General features: G+C 44.5%; 1 protein-coding gene across 1 annotated transcript in view; it reads right to left on the bottom strand.

The window, feature by feature from the left end:
- The window catches only part of GRIN2B (glutamate ionotropic receptor NMDA type subunit 2B), a 292,975-nt gene that overhangs the window by 103,237 nt on the left and 166,195 nt on the right, over positions 1-23,543 (bottom strand). Inside the window, exon 3 of the mRNA XM_032645586.1 lies at positions 2,065-2,179. Coding sequence (XP_032501477.1) covers positions 2,065-2,179 — 115 coding nt within the window. The remainder of the gene's footprint in view (positions 1-2,064; positions 2,180-23,543) is intronic.

The raw sequence follows: 23,543 nt of genomic DNA, 5'->3' as shown, positions 1-23,543 counted from the left end.
GATGTCTTCCGATCCACGTATGAAGCCTCCGTTTTTAATAACTCCTCTTCTGGAGATATACAGAAGCGCCTGTTGTACATGCCGGCCCAGACACTCCTTGAATGATTATGTCTCCACAGCAGCAGTGAAAAGCAGCTTGACTGGGGTAAGGAGTGGAAGCCCAGGGAATAGCCATTTTGGGACAAATGACAACTCAGGGGAGGGGCGGCAGCTTCAATCACGAACCCCGGGCATAACGGCAGGCTTACAGCCAAAAAGCCCTGATATGAGGAACACATGACAGATCGAGGTCTTCGGTTTGAAAGATAAGGCCCTGGGTCCCACCACCTGAGACACACATGCCTGGTTTCACAGGTGGGCATTCTCATAACCACCTGTCCACGGCTCTCTGTGACAAGACGGTGAATTTCACGAAGTTTATCTCTGGCTTCTTTTCCTGGCTACTCTCTTTGGAACTACATCACCTGGTTTCCATCCTAGTAGGAGCCATGCTGACATCCTGAAGTCTGTTCTCAGCCAACTGGCCCACAGCGTCTGCAGAGTCTGTAAATCAATGCTTCCCAACGCGATTCACAGAAGACGATTTCATGGGTAAAGGGTTCTCGTGATAAATCATTTGGGGAAATGCCAGATTAAATAAAATTAAAGATGTTTCTTTGCTGTAAGACACCTCTATTGGCAACAACATGGATGGACCTTGAGGGTGTTATTCTAAGTGAAGTAAGTCAGACAGAGAAAGACAAACACTGCATGATCTCACTTATAAGTGGACTCTAAAACAGAAGAAAAAGAAGGAAACCTAGTTCACAGATACAGAGAACAGACTGGTGGTTCGTCAAAGGGCACAAAGTTCCAGGTGTAAAATAAATAAGTCATGGGAGGGTAATGTACAGCATGCTGACTGCGGTTAATAACACTGTGTTGCATATTGAAAGCTGCTAAGAGAGTAGATTTTAAAAGTTCTCGTCACAACAAAAAAAAAATTTTGGAACTATGTATGGTGACGGATGTTAACTAGACTCTCTGTGGTGATCATTTCATAATATATACAAATATTGAACCATTATACTGTATACTTAAAACTAGTATAACGATGTATGTCAACTATTCCTCAGTAAAAGACACCTCTGAACATTCAAATGCTAATATGTTCTGAGAATCTCCCAGAGTGAGACAGAGTAGACAGCATCTCTCGGTCTTATTTACCTGGAAACCATTTCTCAGCAAAGCGTCTAAAGGCACAAGTGCCCTGCCGAACATTCTCGGGAACACCAGTGATGAAATTACTCTCAGGAACATTTGCATTTAACTAGGAATCAGGTATAATAATAAAAGCCAATACCTAGTAAGTGCTTACTATGTGCCAGGCACCCTTCCAAGTCCTTTACATATATTAATATATTTAATCCTTATAACAACCCTGTGTTATTGGTACTATTATTATTATCCCCATTTTTCAGACGAGGAAGCGGAGGCACAGAGAAGTTAAGAGATTTGCCCAAGGTCCTAGACAGACAATTTAGTGAGTAGAGGAGCTGGGGATTGAACCTAGGCAGTCTGGCGCCCACGTAAATTAACGCCTAATGGTAGAATTTCAGACACTGTGGTCAGCTGGCAGTGGGAGAGATCCTGAGAAGAGCCTTGCATGGCAAGCCTCCAGTCACAGGAAATCCAGACTTGTGTGCTCATAAATTAGGCTTCACAGGCCTCCCCAGGATACCGTGTAGGACACGACTTCTGAATTACCCCATGATTCGGTTTCTCCACCTAACTGTGTTATATGTTGCATGCACACTCTTCCATTAAAACAAAGTCACGCTGCAGACAGCACCACTACCAATAAAACAGAAATCCATAGGGACAATCATCTCTTGATTGACCAAAGTAGCAAGAAAATGAAGATGCAAGCTTGAGAAATGGCCTCCCCTGTGTTATTAAAGTATTGATCTCTTGCTCTCCAGCTCAGAAAGCAAAACCGAGGTGCCATTTTCCTCCAATGTGTTGCAGACTTTCCGATCCCCACCCCCTCTACTTAGTATGAGAATTGCCAAAGACATGTCCTACCCTCTCCCACTTCCTCTCCTTGTTCAGAAGTATGATCACCAGTTTCGGGTGCATCTGGTAGCCGTCTTCACTGAAGGACAGATTTCTCCCTTCAAAAGTCACATTGATCAGATACCTGGAAAGATAAAATACAGAGAAGGTTGAAAGTACGAAGAAGGTACGCTAGAACAAGATGGTTAGGAAGACGGAGAGAATGGGCTGGAGGCAGACACGTAGATAGCGGTACAAATACCACGTAAAGCTTGTACCCCTCGGGCTCCCATCTGATGATCCAGTACCGTCATCCAAGTTTTCACATAATAGGAATGATAAGAAAAGACAGAAATTTGAAACAAGGGCAGCGGGTTTGACTTCAGTCTGCAGCCATGACTGAGCACTTATTTAGCCTTTTGAACATCAGTTTTTTCACGATCTGCCAAAAATGGGGTAATAAAGAACCCGCTCTATTAGGTTTGTAAGGCTTAAATTAGATAGCTCACCACGGGGCCTGGTGCAGAGTAAACTCTCATTAAGTGTTAACGATTAGTATTCAAAAAAGGAGCTGGAGGGCTTCCCTGGTGGCGCAGTGGTTGGGAGTCCGCCTGCCGATTCAGGGGACGCGTGTTCGTGCCCCGGTCCGGGGGGATCCCACATGCCGCGGAGCGGCTGGGCCCGTGAGCCATGGCCGCTGAGCCTGAGCGTCCGGAGCCTGCGTGTCCGGAGCCTGTGCTCCGCAACGGGAGAGGCCACAACAGTGAGAGGCCCGCGTACCTCAAAAAAACCAAAACAAACAAACAAACAAAAAAAAAACAAACAACAACAAAAAAAGGAGCTGGATTAAAGGGCAGAGGTGGTAGAGACGACACAGTGAGCGTGGGCCAACACAACTTCCTGCTCAGAGAGCCTGGAGTTTAGGGTCTCTCCGCCTCCCAGAGATATGCCTACACTTTTGAACTCTTGCGATGTGCCTGCCCAGCCCATACTTCTAAGGGTTGCAAGATAAGTCCAGCAGTCAGGGATCTGGTTCCACGAGATGCATCTGGAAACCAGGGCTATTGCACTTTGTAGAGTGAACAGAAAATAGCAGGGGCGGGAGGTGGTGATGGGGGAGGAGGGAGAGACATTTCACAGAATGTTCTAGGTTCAGGCACTTAAACTAGCAGAAACTCTAATAATTAGAGTCAGACCAGTGGAGTTGTCTCCCTCTCCAACACCTGTGCCCCGCCCGCTCAGCCCATCCCCCTGCTGGCTGCTCCGACCTGATGAAGTTCCCGCACTGGGAATTCCCACAGGCGTGCCCATTCCAACAGCATTAGCGCGACTGTGCTGATGGTAATTTAGGTCCCTTTGCCATCACGGCTCAAGGAATCCATAATGATTCGCTCTGTGCTCACATGAGCTGCTACTCTGGAGCCTGGCACCTGGTGCTGCTGTGAGATGTGTCTCTGCTAAGAAGCAAAACGGGAATCTTGTGATTGTCCTGAGCATTCCAAAGGGCTTCAAACCTTTGACCAACAACGGTGTCCTACTACACCTGAAGGGCAGAAGAAGAACGTGCAGGAGGTAGCTTAAAGGCTCCTCTTTGAAGTCTTTCCATTCAACGGAACTGTGAGCCTCTTCTTTGATTCTTCCGGATAACATTAGGTGAAGCAACAAGGTTGCTAGGATGCCATGTCCTTCAGGCACTTCTAGAGATGACTAGGCATTGTGAACCAAATCCTCACGGACCACTTCTCACTTCTAGAGCCGCCTGGGATTTTTCAACCTGTCATTCCGGGGCGAGTGCAATCAAGAATACGGACCTCAAAAGAGTAGAGAGTCCTAGAATCTCAGAATCGGAAGAGACCTTCACAATCAACTAGCCACTTACTTCTTGTAGTTTATGCTTCCCTTCTACATAATAAATCCAGCCCTCTCAGCTCTTCTTGAATACTTCCACTGATGGGGAGCTTATCACTGTACACCCTACCCTCAAGGCAGCCATCTCACTGCTGGGCAGCTCTTTTTTACCTAAAGCTGAAATCTGCTCCCCTACCACTCCTAGGTCCCTGTCTCCGCCTCAGATATTATACAGTCTTAGCCTAATGCTTCTTCCACATGGGAGCCCTTCAAGTATTTGAAGATATTTATCGTGTATCCCTTACAAAATAAACTTTAGTCTTTGAAGAAACCATAAGCTCAATTAGTTCTATAATTTTAACTTGATAGATCAGGGAACTGAAGCACAGAGAGGTCAAATTATGTGCCTAATGTTCTCCAGCTAATTGGGAGCAGAAATAACATTTTAAGCGCCATTCTCGATCCCATGCCCTCTCTAGCACCCCACCCTGATTCTCGTATGCCACAGCAACTTTAATATCCCTGGTTCCTTCATGTGGTCCTGCTATGCTACGGCTTCAGCTCCCTCCCTCTATCCCCTTGGCCACACTCTCTGGACACCTGCAGTCGGTAAAAGTGTAGCATCCCTGATTCCGCTCAAGCCTCCACCTGGCGTCTTCGCCATCCCCTCTGCTGTTCCTCCTCTCAGCTCGGTGCTGCCTGCTCCAGCCCGTCACTGCTGAGAAGGTGATACTCAGGTGTCCTGCAGTTAACAACAACTTCAACACTGCAACCGAAGCCCCATATGATTCACTTCAGGGAGTGTAATTACAAAAGCACAAGACACAATATTTTAAACTAACAGACCAGAATTTAAGCACCCAACATAACCAACTTGAAAAATATGTTCTTACGACAACAATATGGTGCGGCTTAGAGTAATTTCTGGAAGTGCAGAGAAGGTGTACAAAACATGTAAAAAAAATTAGTCCTGCCTCTTTTTTGGAAGAATGCAAGAGAGGAGGGGGAGACGGAGAAGGAAGGAAGGGAGGGAGGGAGGGAAGGAAGGAAATGGAAAGAGAGAGAGAAAGAAGTAGGAAGGGAGGGAGGGAGAGAGGGAAAGAGGGAGAGAAGGAGGGAGGGAAATAAATTATCTGGTTTAAGCACCCTCCTTTTCACCAGACAAGGCTCTGAATAATTCTGACTTTATCTAAAGTGCCATTAAGAATATTTCAAAGAAAGTGTCCATTTCAGAAGGCAATTATAAAAGAGGAGTTCCAAAAATCATGTAAGTAATAAGCAGCACGCATGGAATAAGTATACAGCCTCTCAAGATGACTTCTTTGAAAGGGGACAGCACTGAATTAAGTGGGTAAGTTGAGAAATTCAAACTCCGAGAAAATAAGCCACGTTCATGGGTAACTGCTCTGTAGTTAATTTCTCTAATTGTCCCTGCTCCCGCGCCTTTTGATTTTCCTTATACATTTCTCTCTCTCTGGAACGTTCACCCTCTTTCAGTTCGACATGTTCATTTGATTCTATGTTGACATTTCTCATATATTGTACTTATCACAAATAGCACTAAAATGTTATGATGATACACAAAATGCTCTTCTCCAAAGTATCCTTTAAGCATTCATATCCTTCAGCAGTGTATAGAGTGACCATTCACATTGTGTTTTTCTGAGTAATTCCCTGAGACGTGCCAACATTTAGCTATTAGTGAGGAGCTTGCAAATATATACTCGCCTTGAGCAAGGATGCCCTTTGAATAGCAGAAAAGACCAATCCATTCATTGGTAATGAAAAGTGTGAAAAAATAATCGGGAGTGTGGTCACTTTTAGACATGTGACCTTGGCCTTGAACCTGACTTTTTCCTCTTTAAAATGGAAACACCATTTTTTACCTCCAGCTTATCAGGTTGTGATGATTACATGAAACGGGGTAGAAAAATGATATAAACTATGACACAAATATAAGGTTATATAGAATAAAAAATAGATATTAGCCTGATTTGAGTATCTAAAGGCGAGGAACTTGCCTCATTTTTGACCTCAGTGAGTAAAAGTGGGATGATTACATTTAATAAGACCAAATGGTCCATGGAACACATGGGAGGAATGGAAATTGTATCTCACATATGGAGGATAAACTAGGTCAAATGGTCATATTAATTTAATTTCCATAAGATCTGAAAATATCCAACTACCTTTGAATCTGGCTGTACTTTGTCAATTTTGAATATTAATTAAATTAAAACCTCAAAACTTCCATGTATAAATTCTCAGTAAAGGATTAAACTACAAGATTAAGAGATGCCACGGCAATTCTGTTTTTCTCTAAAAATGTCATCCTCAAGTATGTAATCAGAAAACCTAGCTTCAAGTGGCAGCCATATTCAGAAGCTCTGTCCATAAAACTCTAGTCCCCTGGGAGGCCCATCAAGGTTTGGTACATAAAAATATTGCTTGATTTGTCCCTGGGATGCAGCAACCTGATGGCTTGCCTCATAAAGTTCTAACATTACACAGATCTCAGGTTGCCGGAACTAGAAGAAAACTTAGGAACTATCCACTGAGAACTCTCATTTTAGAAAGGAGGAAACGGGTCCCAAGACGCTACCTGACTTTCGCAGGTGACTTGCCTGTTCAGGACTGCAGTTCAGGTCTTCCGATTTCAAGTTCAGTGTTCTTTTCCTTACATCACCAAGTAAAGTGAAATCAGTGTCGCTGAGCCCCAGATGTGCCCCTTAGCATTCTCACATCACGTGCCATGCCCTGGTCTATGCAGACCCCTCATACAGACCGCAGAAAATAAAACCCATCTCATTTCCTGCCTGACGCTGGCTTGCGGAGAGTCTCAGAAAAGAACCCTGATGGGCTCAGAGCCAATACATTTGCTGCGTGTGGCCAGAGTCATCCTCCACTGGGTTTAATGGGGTCAAGCTGAGGTAAAAAGCCCTTGTGCCTCTTTGACTTTGACCATGCCACTCAGAGCTCATTTGCTGCAATGATTTAGCAGTACGCCCAGTGTGGGAGGTGTCGGAAGAGCTCTGCCAGAATTTTCCCAGCAAACCAAGAGCCTTGGCACCACAGTACTAATTGTGCCCTCCATATTTTCACAAGGCACTAGATTCCTTTTATGAATGTCTTTTAATGTGGTAATAAGAGAGACAAGTCTCTCCTCTCAGGCGATCCTTTCAATTTTCAGATAAGCAGATGAAGTCCAGAGGGTTCTGTGGCTTTACCAAGATCAGATGACAGGGCTGAAATGAGGATCCAGGTGTCCTCAGCCCCCAGACCAGTGATCTTTCCACGCAACACCATGCCTCAAAAATGGTGGGGCTTCCCTGGTGGCGCAGTGGTTGAGAGTCCGCCTGACGATGCAGGGGACACGGGTTCGTGCCCCGGTCCGGGAAGATCCCACATGCCGCGGAACGGCTAGGCCTGTGAGCTATGGCCGCTGAGCCATGGCCGCTAAGCCTGCGCGTCCGGAGCCTGTGCTCCGCAACGGGAGAGGCCACAACAGTGAGAGGCCCACGTACCGGAAAAAAAAAAAAAATGGTGGAGTTTTTCATAGCTCTCAATTTCCATTCCATTGGAGAACTGGAAATTCTCCAATTTCCATTTGTTATTCAGAGGAAAATAATAAAGGAGGAAACACAGCTCCAGGGAGGAGAACTGAATTCTTGCCCCCTCTGTGTACAATTTCCTAGCTCTGAAAATCTGTAACTCTGTCACTGTGTCTTTGGTGTGTCACTTACCGTTTAAAGCCTGCAGCTCCCTCATCTATAAAATAGACTCGTTCAGACCATCTCACTTGCCTGAAGCGGGAAGCACAGGGCTCCTTCGAGATGCTCTCTATCTCTACGTCTCATCTGGTTAATACTGTGGCTATTATATTGCTAAACTCTATCATCTAAATGACAAAACCACAGATCTTTCAAAAAGCTTTTCTCTGGTCTCTTTTTAACAATTACTATTTCATATGCATGTTTTCACTTGAAATAGTAGGAACAATTTCCCATGGGATTAGAAATAGTGGACTTAAAAACATTTAAAAGCTACTTAGTTAGAGACCAGTATTGGGGGAAGAAAGCAAAACATTTAAAAATTAGATGTTCCTTGTGATGGTTTGGTAGAGACTAAATAGAAATTCAAAATAATTAAAATGAACCCCAAATGACCAACCCAGTACAATGTGGTCAACGTGGCAGGCCACGGCCTGGGAACAATTCTCTCCTGTACTTACCGATACCTTCTTCTGGGATCAAACCCAGAAGAAAGATCTCATTAGTGAGATATCCTGCACTCAAATGAATGACTTAGACAATGCCCCTAAATGCTGGTAGGAAGAAAATAAGGAGAAACAGGAAAAAATAAGTTAATCGAAGAAGAAAGGAATGCAGTATGTACCGCGCACACACTCCATCACCAGCACCTGCAGGAACAGCAGCAGGCAGGGTACGTGGACCTGGGCTCCCTGGTGGCGCAGTGGTTGGGAGTCCGCCTGCCGATGCAGGGAACGCGGGTTCGTGCCCCGGTCCGGGAAGATCCCACATGCCGCGGAGCGGCTGGGCCCGTGAGCCATGGCCGCTGAGCCTGCGCGTCCGGAGCCTGTGCTCCGCGGCGGGAGGGGCCATGGCAGGGAGAGGCCCACGTACCACAAAAAAAAAAAAAAAAAAAAAAAAAGAGTAAGGACCCTGCAGTCAGACCACTTCTGTTCAGATCCTAGATCCACCAGTTTCTAGGTTACGTGACAATGTTTTTAAGGCACACGCATTAGTTTATTCCGGCCAACAATGGTTTTCTTTTTGAGGAAAGGGATTTGAAGAAGCTTTAAAGGTTTCCTTTGGCACATAGGCATATATTTTCATATATAAAAATACTAAACCATGTTGTTGAACAAAATTAGAAATACCAGTTTCCTAAGCTGTCAAGTGTAGGCCTTTTCTCTTATTTTGCAAAATGAAACTTAGTAGAGAACGTCAGGAAAAACTAATTTGAAAAGTAGATTGTAACATTAATTTATAATTACTTGAGGCAACTTAAAAATAGTTTGTCTTCCAGTGGATTAAACATTTTCTCTGAAGCGGTATTTATGCCATTCATTTATTTTACAAACCATTCCTTACAAATCATAAAAGCTTCAAGTTTGGGCCAGTCCATATCTCAGTTATTTAAATTCTAAATTCATAGTGTTAAAATAATGAGATATTAAAATATCTTGAAGACTCTCTGATATAAATGTTTTTTACATCTTTATTGGAGTATAATTGCCTTACAATGGTGTGTTAGTTTCTGCTTTATAACAAAGTGAGTCAGTTATACATGTACATATGTCCCCATATCGCTTCCCTCTTGCATCTCCCGCCCTCCCTCCCTCCCTATCCCACCCCTCTAGGTGGTCACAAAGCACCTGATATAAATTTAATATACTTCCTCTCTCCTACTGGTGGTGAGGATTGGCCCCTTAGCAATCTGGCTGAGGGGTAAACGGTGATGTGTCAACTCACCAACTATTACAGTGAGAGAGTCTTCTCTGGCCCCTAGGCCTGACAATGAAATATTTCTGAGAGCTATTACCCGACTTCTGTTTCATGACTGAATGCCATGAATTAGATTTATCTGACATGAAAGAAAACAGAGAGCATTGTTGAGAGTCACCTGACAATCTCTGCTCAGATATAAGAAGGTAGAGAATATTTCATCTTCCTCCAGAAAGATGTTAAGTCAGTGAGCTCCGAGGGGCTCTGCCACCAGCTGCGATGGCCTCCTGTCTACTCTTTCATCCTCGTTTCTGTACCCTTCCACCAAGTGGGGTCAACGTGGCAGGCCATGGCCAGGTGACAATTCTCCTCTGCATCGTTCCATCTGGGATCAAGCCCAGGAGCTTGTCCTCATTAGTAAGATACCCTACACTCGAATGAATGAGAAGGCCTGGACGATGCCTCAAAATGCTTAATGAGGAGTTGGCAGAAAGAAAATAAAAGGGAGAAACAGTACACCTGAAACTAACACAATGCTGTAAATCAACTATACTTCAATAAAAAAAATAGTGAAGATGGAAAAAAAAGGGAGAAACAGAATATATTACGTGAAGATTAAAGGAATGTAGTATGTATTAAACACACACACACACACACACACACACACACACACACACACACTCAACAGTACCACCAAAATGCAGTGCAGCGTGGTGTGGAAAAGCAAGAACACTGCGGTCAGATGAGCTCTGCTCAAGTCCTTGCTCAGCCAGTTCTGAAGTTGTGTGACCTCACGAGTTATTTAACCTTTCTTTGCCTCGGTTTCTTCACTATAAAGATATGAATAATAATAGCACTTACAGGACTGCTGTGAGGATGCATAAAGGACTTAGAGCTATACTACTGCATCTATACATAATGAGCCTTTGGTTTTAGCTGCTGCTGTTGTTATTATGATGGTTGCCTTTTAAAAGAATACTGCCTGGATATCAGAGAATGTTAGAGTTAGTAGAGACTCCTGGATCACAGTCTGAGCTTCCATATTTAAAGAAAGGCCTGGGAAGATGCCGCTCTTCGGCAGGGTAAGTTCGGAGTCCAGGTCTCCCAATTTCTGGATCTCTTCTTTTCCATAAAAGCACATTTCCTCCCATTCCCACAGTATCCGAACTGCTAGGGCTTCGGGACATTTGTTTTGTCTCCTATGGTTGGTTCCCCCGTGAGCTACTCTGCAGTAGGGAATCACTTAACCGTACTACTTCCATGTATAGTTCACTTCCTGAGGAAGGCCAAAGGTGAGCTCACAGTTCCATAACTTTAGTCTAGAATGAATGACTCCTCCAAATGACCTCCATTCTGACCTCCTGGAAGCCTGATTGGAACACTGTGCAATCTCTTTAGAATTCCTTTGGAGGGGGCACGCTCCTGCTGGTGGGTTCCTTAGGGAACTGGCGATGCCAATACATCAAAAGTGCTGGACACCAGAGCTGTTTCTCCCTTCGGGAACTGTGCACAGGACTCAAGATGGGGAAGGAATTCCTCCTGGTGCTCGTGCCCACAGCCCTGCGTCACCTCTGCTACGGGCCACACAGGCGAGGGTGCGACGGGAAACCCAGGGTTATCGGAGGCAGTTCGCAAGGCAACACTCCCAGTGGGAGGGAATCTAGTAACTCTTCTGGGTAATGTTATCATCACTGGATTTTTTTTTTTTTTTTTTCATTTTAAGTTCACGCTTTCATGTTGCATGTAAGTTAAAATCACTTCCTTTTTCAAAAGCACGGAATAAAACCCCTCTTCTCTTCCCTAGATTATGTGCGCAGTATACTGGGATATAGCCCAGTGTGGGCTACCAAAACCAAGCAGTTGGGACCTTCCGAGAGAACATGCCAAGACAGGTCAAAGGCTAGCTGATCGCCGAGTGCACCATTTCTCCTTTATGCCCACTGATAGCGTGCAGGTGAAGGCTTGCCTGTCTGGTATCCATTTGAGCTCAAGAGCTGGCAGCCCTGCTCAGGGGCTATATGTCAAAAGCAGCCGAACAGTGACTGGCACAGACTTCTCTAGGACATTCAACCCTGACGACCAGAAGCCTTTTCCTTCTTGTGAATGTTCAGACTTTACTGAAAGAAACCCTGCTCATATACGCCCTTGGTCAAGAATCCAAAGTGACCTGGGCATGACATCAAGGGAAAAGAATAAGGAGGCTTTTCTCTTCCTTTTGGCCTTTCTCCAGTTCCTCCATTTGTTCTTCCATAGGAGCCCATCTCTACCCTCTCCTCTACCTGAGGTGGCCAACAAAATGAACACACTGGCAATATCTCCATGCACATAGCACCTACCCACTCTGTAGCTACGAAATGCTTAATTTCACAACTGCCCCCAACAGCTCTACTGAAGGGTGGCAGAAGAGTTAAACAAAGGAATTAGTGAGATGGCTTCAGTTACAGGGGCTGGGAGTGAAGGTTATGAGGAACTGTCGTCCGTGGAAAAAGGGGGTTATGATTCAGTCTTCCAGTCTAACGGAAAGACCTTCAGGTGGAGATCTCTAGAAGCAATTACATTAAACGGGAGGAAAAGAGGATCAAAAGAAGGAAGATATTCCAGGGGCAGGGGACGGTTTCCAACAGACAGGATGCCTGGGTGTAGATGATGTCGTTCGGGGAGATGGGCGTCTCATAATGATCTCATGCTATGGATGCAAGACAGAGGGTGATGGGGGCTGTTGACTCATTCCAGCACACATCTCCGTCTTCAGAAGATGCAGTCACGAACCACCTGCCACAAGGATAATGCCCTTTCACATAGCAAGTAGAATGACTTATTGAGTCTAGGGTCCAAGGGAAGACCAGGGGAATGAAACGTACATGCGGCCCAGATGCACTGTGGAACATAATATGCGCGTGAAGGAAGTGAACTGTCGGGAAAGTTAGTTAGCGACACGGGGTTTGCTGATGTGGTTCCCGCAGCAGTCTGCAGAAGAGCTTTCTGGGGCTTCGGTTCAGTGAGAGGACCCACTCCTTAAAGTCTGCTTGGGTTTGAAGGTGCAGGAAATGTACATATATCCGTCAATAGTAAAAGGGATATCAGTGAGATGAAATGTATAATATACCTTATCAAGAAGAAGACGCCAAGATGGAAACTACAATGCGAAAGTGCTGATCAAAGGTTATCAACCAAACACAGCCTATGTTTCTGGAGTTTCTGTAAGTGCTGCTCTAAATCACAGTACTTTATAGCATGGTTTCTAGACCAGGTTAGAGTAGAGGGTCCAGGGGAAGATCAAACTTCTTTATTTCTTTAACTAATTTTAGTTAGCTACTTGGTTAAAGACACCCATCAATCTGTTCCAATATTCTAACATGGCTTGACCCTTAAGTCAGAATTTGAAGCAAGGTGGGGGCAAGAGTTTATTCAAACCTAACTCCCTTTCTCTCTTTCCTGGTCCTTAAGAGGACAGCACCATGGACCCCAACTGTGTCTTCACAAGGAAGCTGAAAGAAACATGTAATCATCTCTCCCTGCTGTACGGTGCGGGGGCTAGAACTCTGCTGTTCCTTCTTTTCAGGGGATCCTAGCTCTTTCTCTCCCTCTGTAGGTTGATGTTTCCATGGAAACATGCTCTTTAATGCTTCTGAAATTACCATGCATTTATACCATTAACTCTTTGTTGGCCAGGGGAGGTCACAGAGATTTATTTTCCAACTTCTGCAAAGTAATTCCATTTTCTACCTCTTTTTACTGCAAACTTAAAAAAAAAAAAAAAAAAGTAATTCACACTTGATGCCCCGATGTCCTCACCAGCCCTCACTCCTTAACTCTTGCAGTCTTGGTTGTTGCCTCTATCGTTCTATGGAAACTGTCCTTAGGAGGTCATGAATAATCAAAGCAAAGTCAACGAAACCAAATCAGTAGCTTTGTTTCATCATCCTCCTCCTTGACATTAGACAGCTTCTAACAGTGATACTCCCACATTTTCAGTAACTCTCCTTTCCTTTGTTTATTTTTTGATTAAAGTAGGATAATTTCTTGGTTCTCCCTATATCTCCCAGACCAGTTCTCTCTTCTGTCCATTTTTGCTTGGAAATCCCTAATTTGGGGCACCCCAAGACTCACGTTTTCACTCCTGCTCTCTCCCTCTGAGACTCATTTGTAGCGAAGTATCAACCATCACCTCCGCACCAAGGCCTTCGAAATCCCCATCGGAGGTCCCATCTCTTTCTTGACCTTCAGTGTGATATTTCTGAGGGGACCGTTCTACCTGAATGTTCTGATACCAGTTCAAACATAACATGGCCAAGGCCAGGCCAGGCTCCCCTGTCTTCTGGCAGTGAGACCACCACTCTCAGGGTTGAACATTCTGCCACACCTCTGGCTTCTCCCTCTCTGTTATGCTTTCATCTTTACAACATGAAGGTAAAGGGGAAGAGGCTGGCTGCCCTTATGAGCTGCTTTCTCAGAACCAGGCAAATCAGGTAAATCGTCAGCCAGAGTTCAGCATTATGTATAAAATAAGCTGAGGGATACTTTTTTCTCCCTCTTTTCAGAATTTTGTCTCCCCAAGCTAAATGAATCTCATGGCTTTCTAGCCTATAAGTAAAATTGCTTAGAAGCCATAGTTCTGCTCTGGTCACTCAGTTAAAAAAACAACAAAACAAACAAAACCCTCTAGCAAATGCTACCATGTTTTGAGCACATCCTAAGCTCTGTTCTGTGTGTTTTGCATTATTTGATATTGTCACAGCAGTGCTATACAATGATAGATCACGTTATAATGAAAGCCCAAGGTTGGTGACACTGGGAGTTGATCCCATTCGATTCTGAGTGGCTCTAAAACCCAGGTTCCTCCCATCCTCCCACTAAGGATAATGTTGTCAAGAGAAGCAATGGTCAGGAGAGAGGAAAACAAAAGAGTCCCAAACTTCTAACATGGTAGAACCAAAATCTAAACCCAGTTCTGAATGGCTCCAAAGCCTGGGCTCTTAATCACTATTTATACCACCAAGCACCAGTCCATCAGCTGCTTTTAATTGTCCCTCATGCCAGCATCATAAGGGAAATCTTTAGGCAAGGGGGCGACAGACGTGGAAAGACTGGAGGCGCGTTGCTGGTCAGGCGATACGTTCATAGAATAACAAGAGAACTCCAGGTCTCTAGGGGCTGTCAATCTGTCATATTTCATAAGCACTAATCCAAAAAAAAAAAGTGCAGAAATGGAATTAATTCGCCTTATAAGAAAACAGGAGACAAACCACAAAGCAGTAGCTTGACTGAACTTATAGAGGAATTAATTCTCAGATCACACTCTGGGAGGAAGTCAGTTATGAAAGCCTAGGACTGCATTCTTGGAGCTCCTGTTAGGGGCAGACAACAAGAGCTAGAATATTTATTTGGCTCGGATAAGATGGGGAAAAATTTTATCCTGCTTTGGCACAGAATATCTAAGTTCTCTCTGGACTTAAAAAATACAATATTGAAGTATTGCTTTGGAGCTACAATCAACTCTCAGTGATCCTCCATGAGGGAGGCAGAACCATACTTATGATCTGGACAATCAAATACAACTATTACTCTTGGTACTAATTCCGTTCCATCTCATCGTGGGTTTAAGCTGCAGGACACGCCCCTCCTTTGGAAATGCTTCTAGTCTAGGTCTCATCACGCTGCATTGTCTTGGTTCTTCTCCTTCACCTGTGATTGTTCCTTCTTTCCCTTCTTTGCTGGCTGCTTTTATTCCTCTTTTCCCCTATTTGAGGTTTTGTAGGAAATTCACTACAGGGTCTCTGTTCATTTCAGCCATTCTCAGGGCACCAACTCTTCCTCTGAGTCCCAATTCTACGCCTGCATCCTAACGTCTTTTTCACGCCCCACTTTCACCCCTCGATGGCCATGCCTGCTCGGATTTCCCCGTTACAAACTCTTAGTGTTGGCAATGGATTTGCTTTATCTTTCTCCTCAAACGAGCTGATTTTCTAATTCCCCTCTCTGACTGAGTTGATGTTCACCGAGCCTTTGGGATGGAGCCTGGCACACACAGGCACTCAGAGAACATTAACTGGCCTCATTCCTTTGGTCTTGAAACCTCCCAGGAGTCTCTGCCATCTTCCTTTTCCTAGTTTCCCACGACCAACGAGCCCCCCAGACAGTCCTGTTTTTAAAAAAATACTTCTTGCATCTGTCCCTTCCCTTCGAGTCCCATGACTTTCATCCTAGACGAGACGTTTATCACTTGATACCCAGACACCTACAGCAGCCCTCTCCTGGGTCATCTTCTCCCCGACATCAATCACACACACCTTCCAAATACCACCTGCACTTCATCTTACAACAAGACTTCTTAGGGTTATGTCACTGCTAACTCAGAAATCTCCAATGGCTCCCCACTACCTAGAGGAAAATTCTGCCCATGGTCAAGGTACTCTCCATCCAGGCCCCATCTATCTGTTCTCTATATGAACTCTTGCTAAAGCCAAGTGGCTTCTTCACTGTCCCCTGAGCATTACCTGCATTTTCCTGTCCCCCTTCTATTTTCTCTCAATTGAGTACAACACAAATCTCACTCATGCTTGTGGTCTCAGATCCAATTTTACCCTCTCCCTATACTTTCCTGACCATGCCCGGCCCCTCTCTGCTCCTGCCCTTTCTAGCCTCCAGTCCACATTTTCAGCATTTGATTTATTGTTGACCTGATGTCTTGCTCCTTTTTGTTACTCAACGTTTTATGCGTGTGGATCTTGTCTTCCATGATAGACAATACACTGTTGGAAGGTCAGTATCAAATCTTGCCCTTCTATTATCCTTTGCAGAATCCAAATTAGTGCCTTGCTTGTGGTACATATTCAATAAATACTTACTGATTTGTTTTTGAACTTCTAGAAGACTAGTCTTGAAGGCTTCTCCTCTGCTTTCTCACTTCCCACCCCTCACACCCACCTTTCTATGTCAAACCTCTCTCTCTCTTTCTCTCTCTCTCTCTCTCTCTCTCTCTCTCTCTCCCTCACACACACACACACACACACACACACACACACACACACACACACACACACGGCTGGCACTGTGCATTGGTATCAGCATTGAGTATTGATTCCCTATAGAAAGTGACTCCTCCAATAATTGATTTAAAAAAGAATAACTTCTAAAGAATATACACCTACAATCTTTTTTTTCTAAAAACAATGAGACAAAAAGTGGGGCTGATTTCATTTCTGCACAAGCTCTTTTTAAACTTCTCCCCTTTGGATGTTCTTCCCGTTACATTGTCCATAAAACATATACCTGCCCATGAGAATCACCTAACTTACTCAAATCATATTCCATAAGAAAGAAAAAGAAATAAAATTTCTTGATAACAGGGTTGCTGACAGTGATTTTTTCTTTGAAAAATAAAAGCACTGGGGGGATCTGAAATATATGTAAAAAATCATACTGGGGTGTTCTCTACCAATGTAAACTCACTTTGGTAGTTTAGGAACAGAGAAAAACAGAACTCATTTTGTTTATAACATTGAAGTGAGAGGGTCTTTAAAAAAACAAAAACCAGAAAAGCAAAAGAATTTACTTGTTATTTGTTTTCTAGTATTTTTCAGTTTTAAAATTAAATTAAAAACTTAAAATGTCCTCAGTGGGGGAGGGAGATAACTTCCCCCCAATGTTCATGTGGTTAGGCACACATAAAACCCCTCCCTCACCCCTTCCCTCTCCCCAGCTCCCCACAACCCCACAGCAAGAGCAGAAGAGAAAGAGAAGCCACCTAAGTGTCCATCGACAGAGGAATGGATAAAGAAAATGTGGCACATGTATACAATGGAATATTACTCAGCCATAAAAAGGAATGAAATTGAGTTATTTGTAGTGAGGTGGATGGATTAGAGTCTGTCATAGAGAGTGAAGTAAGTCAGCAAGAGAAAAAATACTGTATGCTGACACATATCTATGGAACCAAAAAAAAAAGAAAAACATGGTTATGAAGAACCTAGGGGCAGGACAGGAATAAAGACGCAGACATAGAGAATGGACTTGAGGACACGGGGAGGGGGAAGGGTAAGCTGGGACGAAGTGAGAGAGTGGCATGGACATATATACACTACCAAATGTAAAATAGATAGCTAGTGGGAAGCAGCCACATAGCACAGGGAGATCAGCTCGGTGCTTTGTGACCACCTAGAGGGGTGGGATAGGGAGGGTGGGAGGGTGGGAGGGAGGGAGACGCAAGACGGAGGAGATATGGGGATATATGTATATGTATAACTGATTCACTTTGTTATACAGCAGAAAATAACACACCATTGTAAAGCAATTATACTCCAATAAAGATGTTTAAAAAAAAAAAAGAGAAAGTGAGGGTGAATATTCAGATATTCACACTAAGATCTTTTCTACATTTGGCCCAACTCTTGATAACCCAGGATGTCAATATCTGCCGAGATGCCTATGGGTCAGTGCAGAAAATGCACAAAGTGAATTATTTCATGGGTGGGAAATCAGGAGTTGAGATAGTTCAGGCTTTCTCCTTTGTAGATAACACCAGGACAGGAAGAAGCAGTCCAGGTGGAAATCAGAAACGTATTGTTAATAAGTCTCTCTGAATCTCCCCGTGAAAGCAGAGGAAAGCTAATTTGATCAACACTTGCCTGAATTCCCTCAAACTCTTGGGCATCCTAGCATAACATAAAGCAATTTAGCATTTGAGTCAATTTTCTTCCCTCTCTTCCAGTCACTCCCAGGTTGCTTTGATTACAGGAAGTTAAAACACAGTCAGTGTGTCTGGGGGCAGAGCGGCAAAACAGCCTGAAGAAATGCGGTGTTTGATGTCCTCAATTATAAGGGGGTGAGGTTGGGTGTATAAGAGAGGATGGAGGGAGTGAGCACATGCTGGAGAGAAAGGAAGAGATGAAGAGGAGATGAAACAGCATGCAGTACGCTGGATAACATCTCCATGGCAACCACAGTCCACACACAGAGAACTGCCAAAATGAGTCAAGATCCAAGTAAGTAGGTGTTGGTGGAAAGAGGAGGTAAGAACTCAGCAATGGACAAAAACCGGCTAGAGGAGATGAATTCTCTTTGTGAGCTTAACTCTTCTTCCCACTTCTTTCTCCAGCCACACTCAAAGCTCCCGTTTGGGTGAGAATGCAACTGGAGTTTGCCTGCTGTCAAGTCCGAATTTTACCCAGGAAGGTCTTGGGATGGCAGGAATGAGGCTTAAGAGGCCCCAGGAAAGCCAGGAGAGAGAGAGAAAAAACCCTGAGTGAGGTGAATTAGATCCCTGTAGCCATTAGCTCGTTTTCTTAACTCTTTCCAGCAATGTGCACAGAAGGAATAGATTTGTTTTCATTTTTCCGTTGGCCTAAAGAGGGGAAACAGCATGGATGGAGATACTGTTGGGTGTGTAAGACAGGTACAAAGTTCCTACGTTGGTGTTCTAGGCTGCCTGCCCAGTGGGGAATCTATCCCTGTAACGGGAAGGAGCTTTGTCAAAAATAGAGTCAGGATGTCCCTGGAAAAATTAGGTGCTTGGAAAGATCATTTTCTGAGAATTTGAAAATTACCCAGTAAATAATGTATAGTCCTTTCTGTATAACTTTAGGACGTCACATATAAGAACCACCAAGAGCGCCAGGATTTGGGGGCGTTTGTGCCTCGTGGCGAGCCCTGGGCTAACGCTGGATGCGTGTGGGGCTTCTCCACACAGGTTTACACCTGAGTAGGGGCCCTGCTGGGTCTCTGACACTCACCTGGGGAGCCTGTTAAAAAACATGAATTCCTGAGCCACACCCCAGAGACTATGCCTGGGATGAGCCTGAGAATGTGCATTTTAAAGCTCCCTGGTGGTTCTGCTGTGTAGACAGGTAAGGAGACCATCCCACGAAGCAAAGTCCCTCCCCCACTCTCTGGTGACTCCCCTACTCTCTGCCTTGTGGGGAGGCGAGGCTTTCCTCACCCCTGAAGTGGCAGAGTCCTCGTGCCTGGTGGAGAGTTACCCCTCGCACGCTCCCCAGGCCAGAAAAATGTCATTCTGTGTTGAAAATGAGTGTGAGACCAGCGCTGGTCACCAACTACTCCTGTGAAGGAGAGTCTGCTCTTGGAATCACTCTTCTGTAAATGTTGGAGGGAAAGGGGCAAACTAGGCAGAAAGGGAACATAGTTTACACTGAAGGCTTAGACAGTTAAGTGAGAATAGTTAGGTTTTAAGGTAAAATAAATAGCTAAATTTTGAACGAGAAGTACAGCACTCTTAATTCTCCTCTAGACCCACAGAGGCACTCCCCTGCATCCTTCCTTGCCCAAAAAAAAGGCATTCTTGATATCACTTATCTCAAAACTCAGTTCTCTTTCCTTTCAGTAACACCATGCTTCTGATCCCGATTTATACTACCAAACGTCTGAAGAATTGCTTCCAAAACTAACTAAATCATATCTATAAAAAGTAAAATTTACTAGGTGAGGTATCTGACAGGAGCAATGTCAAGTTTATGCACCATAAGATCATGGAGCCCTAGGATATGTCAGACACTAAATACAGAGATGAGTAAGAGAAGTTCCTGGCATCTCCTAAGCGCTTACTCTGTTACAGGTGTTTTGCAGATGTTACCTTATGTGATCCCATGTTACAGATGAGGAAACTAGGGCTCAGAAAGGTAAATAATTTTTTTCAAAGTCATGGAGCTAGTAAATGACAGATGGAATTAAAATTAAGGTTTGTCTGATTCCTAAATTATACTTTTAAAATCTATCACATGAGCTCTTTCCCACAGTTTTGGGTACAAACAGAAATGTATATACAAAATTAATATTGTTGATCACGTGTCCACTCTTCCCGTCTATTTCAATCCCTGAACAGGCACATGGAATTATCATGGGGGAAAAAAAAACCAAACGCCCTCTTCTGAAAAGAGATGAGAGGTGTCTCCCATTCCTTTGTCCAGGGCTAAGGAAAGAGAAGAAAGCCTTTCCATGAGTGGAGTAAAGGAATATATACATATGTTGGTCTCTCTTTGCCTTTCCTTTTGTTCTTCCCCTTTCATAAGACTTGAGGCTACACCACATACACCTGAGAGGTGACTGACTGTCTCTGAAGAATGAAGAGGATTGAAAGGGCTGTCAAAGAGGAGGAAGGAGGAGCCCAGTGCTTTGTTGGAAGCCGCAAAAAAATCCCTCCAGCAGCAACACTGCCCCACTCCATTCACGGAAACAGACACGAAAGAAGCATTTATCAAGGAAACAAAAGCATCTGCATTTGGGGGTGTGTCCCAGCAGTGGTACACTGTCAGGATAGTAAAGCCTTGCAGGAAACGTGCCGCACTTCACTCACCTGCCCCTTCCCTCCTCTCTGCCTTTCCTAGTGCTGGAATGCCACTGTCCTATCTCTCAGGAATACAGCAGAGCAATAAGGGACCTGGTAAGGGGCACTGCTGAGGAGAGGGAAGCCCCACAAATACAATGTGTCAGGTACTGTAACCACCTTACAAGGAAGGGAGGGCCCAGAGGACACAGGGAAGCTGGGTAGGGAAGGGGCTTACGGCTTCACGAGGGGGAGCTATTTTCGTGGCTCTTAAGGAATGAGTTGTTTATCTGTCAGAAGAGAGATGGATGGAGAGTCCAGGGACTGTGTCACATGCCTAGGCAAGTGTCTGTAGGAACGTTGGCGCTGTGGCCGCAGGAGAGGATGGAGGAAAGGCAATAAGGTCACTGGAGTGGAGAGAATCAATGACAACAGCTTTAAGCCTGGAAGGAGCGACTGAGGCCATGTGAAGGTCTTGAACATGAATGAGGCTCTATCCCTATAAGTAAGTATCCAAGACAAGTCTTCAAACGGGGCAGATAAGTGATCCAATTAGTCTTTCTAATTAAATTTTTTGTTGAGAACAATAATGCTTGGCGTGAAGCCAAGTTAAGGGGCTCATAGTCTCGATAAGAGAAACCATGTGAATGTGAAGCACAGGAGTGGAAGTGGCGACGGAATGCAGGAGGACAATGTAAGGGACCCTGTGAATGGCACGGATGGACGTGGAATGCGAAGTGTAGTGCGTTTAGCTGCATTACCTGCCCCCTCTCATTACAGGGAGAGAAAGTACAGCTCTGAGCTCTGCAGGCCACTCTCAAGGCACGGCACCTTGCATTTAGGACCTTCCTGATTATAACAACCGCCTCCTTAGGACTTCAGGCTCAGAGGTAAACTGACTGGTTCTTATTAAAATTAGAAGAGGAAGAAGAAGGGAGACAGACTGGTAGAGTCACGAAGGAAAGGGAGCTTGGAGCGTGAACAAAGACCAAGATGGGGTGTAGCAGAGTCATTTTGCATGTTGGAAGGTCATGCTGGCAGGAGTGGGGAGCCGGGGGTGCATAAGCAACCTGTCATCTATCTGATGACATTTATTTGGCTACCTTAGGAGCTCCCCATCTTCAGGTTTGAGGATTCTTCTTTTTTAAATTGAAGTAGAGTTGATTTACAATGTTGTGCCCATCTCTGCTGCACAGCAAAGTGACTCAGTTTTACACATACAGACACTCTTTTCTTTAATGTTCTTTTCCATTATGGTTTATCCCAGGAGACTGAATATAGTTCCCTGTTTTATACAGTAGGACCTTGTTTCTCCTTTTTAAATGTAATAGCTTGCATCTGCTAACCCCAAACTCCCAGTTCATCCCTCTCCCTCCCCGCCCCCCTTGGCAACCACCAGTCTGATCTCTATGCCTGAGTCAGTTTCTGTTTCATAGATAGGTTCATTTGCGTCATATTTTAGATTCCACATATAAGTGATATCATATGGCATTTGTCTTTCTCTTTCTGACTTATGTCACTTAGTATGATAATCTCTAGTTGCATCCATTTTGCTGCAAAAGGCATTATTTTGTTCTTTTTTATGGCTGAGTAGTATTCCATTCAGGTTTGAGAATTCTGATTCCTTTTACCTTTGTGGAGTCCCTTTAACTGTTTCCATTGTTCTTGCCCGGATCCTCTCAAAACCACTGCCAGAATATAAGATGATATTTAATCCAAAGTCCACAGCCTGACCTGTCTCAAATGTTAGCATGCAGAGATATCAGTTTGCACTCAATTTGAGAAAGTTGCCCTGGGTGATTTTAGAATCTAGCCCACCACACAGTCTCACCCCTGCGGAAAACTTCTACTTTACTGGGTGCCTGACCTGTGCTGGGTGAGGAGAAGGATTGCACACCAATTTGATACTTCAGTGAGCTCGTATGGATGCAGGCTCACTCTTATCATGGGGTCCTATCAGAGGACCACGTTTAAATCATGGCTCATTGCGGTTCCCAGCTGTATTTTGCGGCTGTTTTTCTGCACGGCAGCTCTTCATCAGCTGCACTAATGGAGGACAGGGAGGGCATGCATAACCCAAATCACTAGATAACTCAAACCTCGTTGTAGGCAAAGGTTCACAGTGCTCCCCCACCGAGTCCTTGGTAGAGCGCTCTTATCAAGAGGCAAAACTTAATAATGCTTTGCCTGTTCTCTTTGCGCCTCCATACCTGCTGGTGGAAGTCCTAATGAGCAGCAAAATGACCAAAACCCAGCAGGAGGGGGCAGGGGGAAAAGCGAAAGACCTAGAAACTTCACAAAGTGGATAATAAGTGCCTGAATGATGGGCTCTTAGAAAATCGAGCCCTGGCGGATGAGGCTTCTTTCTTCCCCCCAAATACAATGAAGACAAATCATCAAGCACGTTTGCTCTAAGATGTAAATTCGGAAGTGCCATGAACTACCGCACGCAACTCAGAAGCGAGGCAGAGAATGGGGAAAGCCTCAGTTTTCACTCCTTAAATGTGCAACCATAACCTTAAAATTCATCCAATTCAGGAAGCAGCTTGTCTCTAAATGTGATGAAAAAAAAGAAAAAACAGTCTATTGAGTCTATCGGGGCTTCTGACACACTCACAGATGGTGCAATTAACATCCAGCTCAGCCCATATTCCCATCGTGCCCCTCGCCCCCTTGTCACTCTACTGGCTTTGGGCAACACCTGACTTCATCTTTCCTTTCATTCTATCTTTTGTTTTCTCTTCTGTGGGTTCTGTAGTCACTGGAGGGACTTCATTTCACTTGACAGTGACACTCTGAGAGCAGGAACTAGAGCGGAGAGGCTGGAAGGATGCCCTGGCCCCCAGTTCTCATGCCGAAAGTTTCTTTCCAAGATATTGTTTAGGGAGGATATACCCACCAATTAAATATTGTCT

Source organism: Phocoena sinus, chromosome 10 (genome assembly GCF_008692025.1).
Source record: "Phocoena sinus isolate mPhoSin1 chromosome 10, mPhoSin1.pri, whole genome shotgun sequence".
Taxonomy (NCBI): Eukaryota; Metazoa; Chordata; class Mammalia; order Artiodactyla; family Phocoenidae; genus Phocoena; species Phocoena sinus.
The sequence above is the reverse complement of the archived record's forward strand: the minus strand, read 5'-3'. Positions and strand labels throughout refer to the sequence as shown.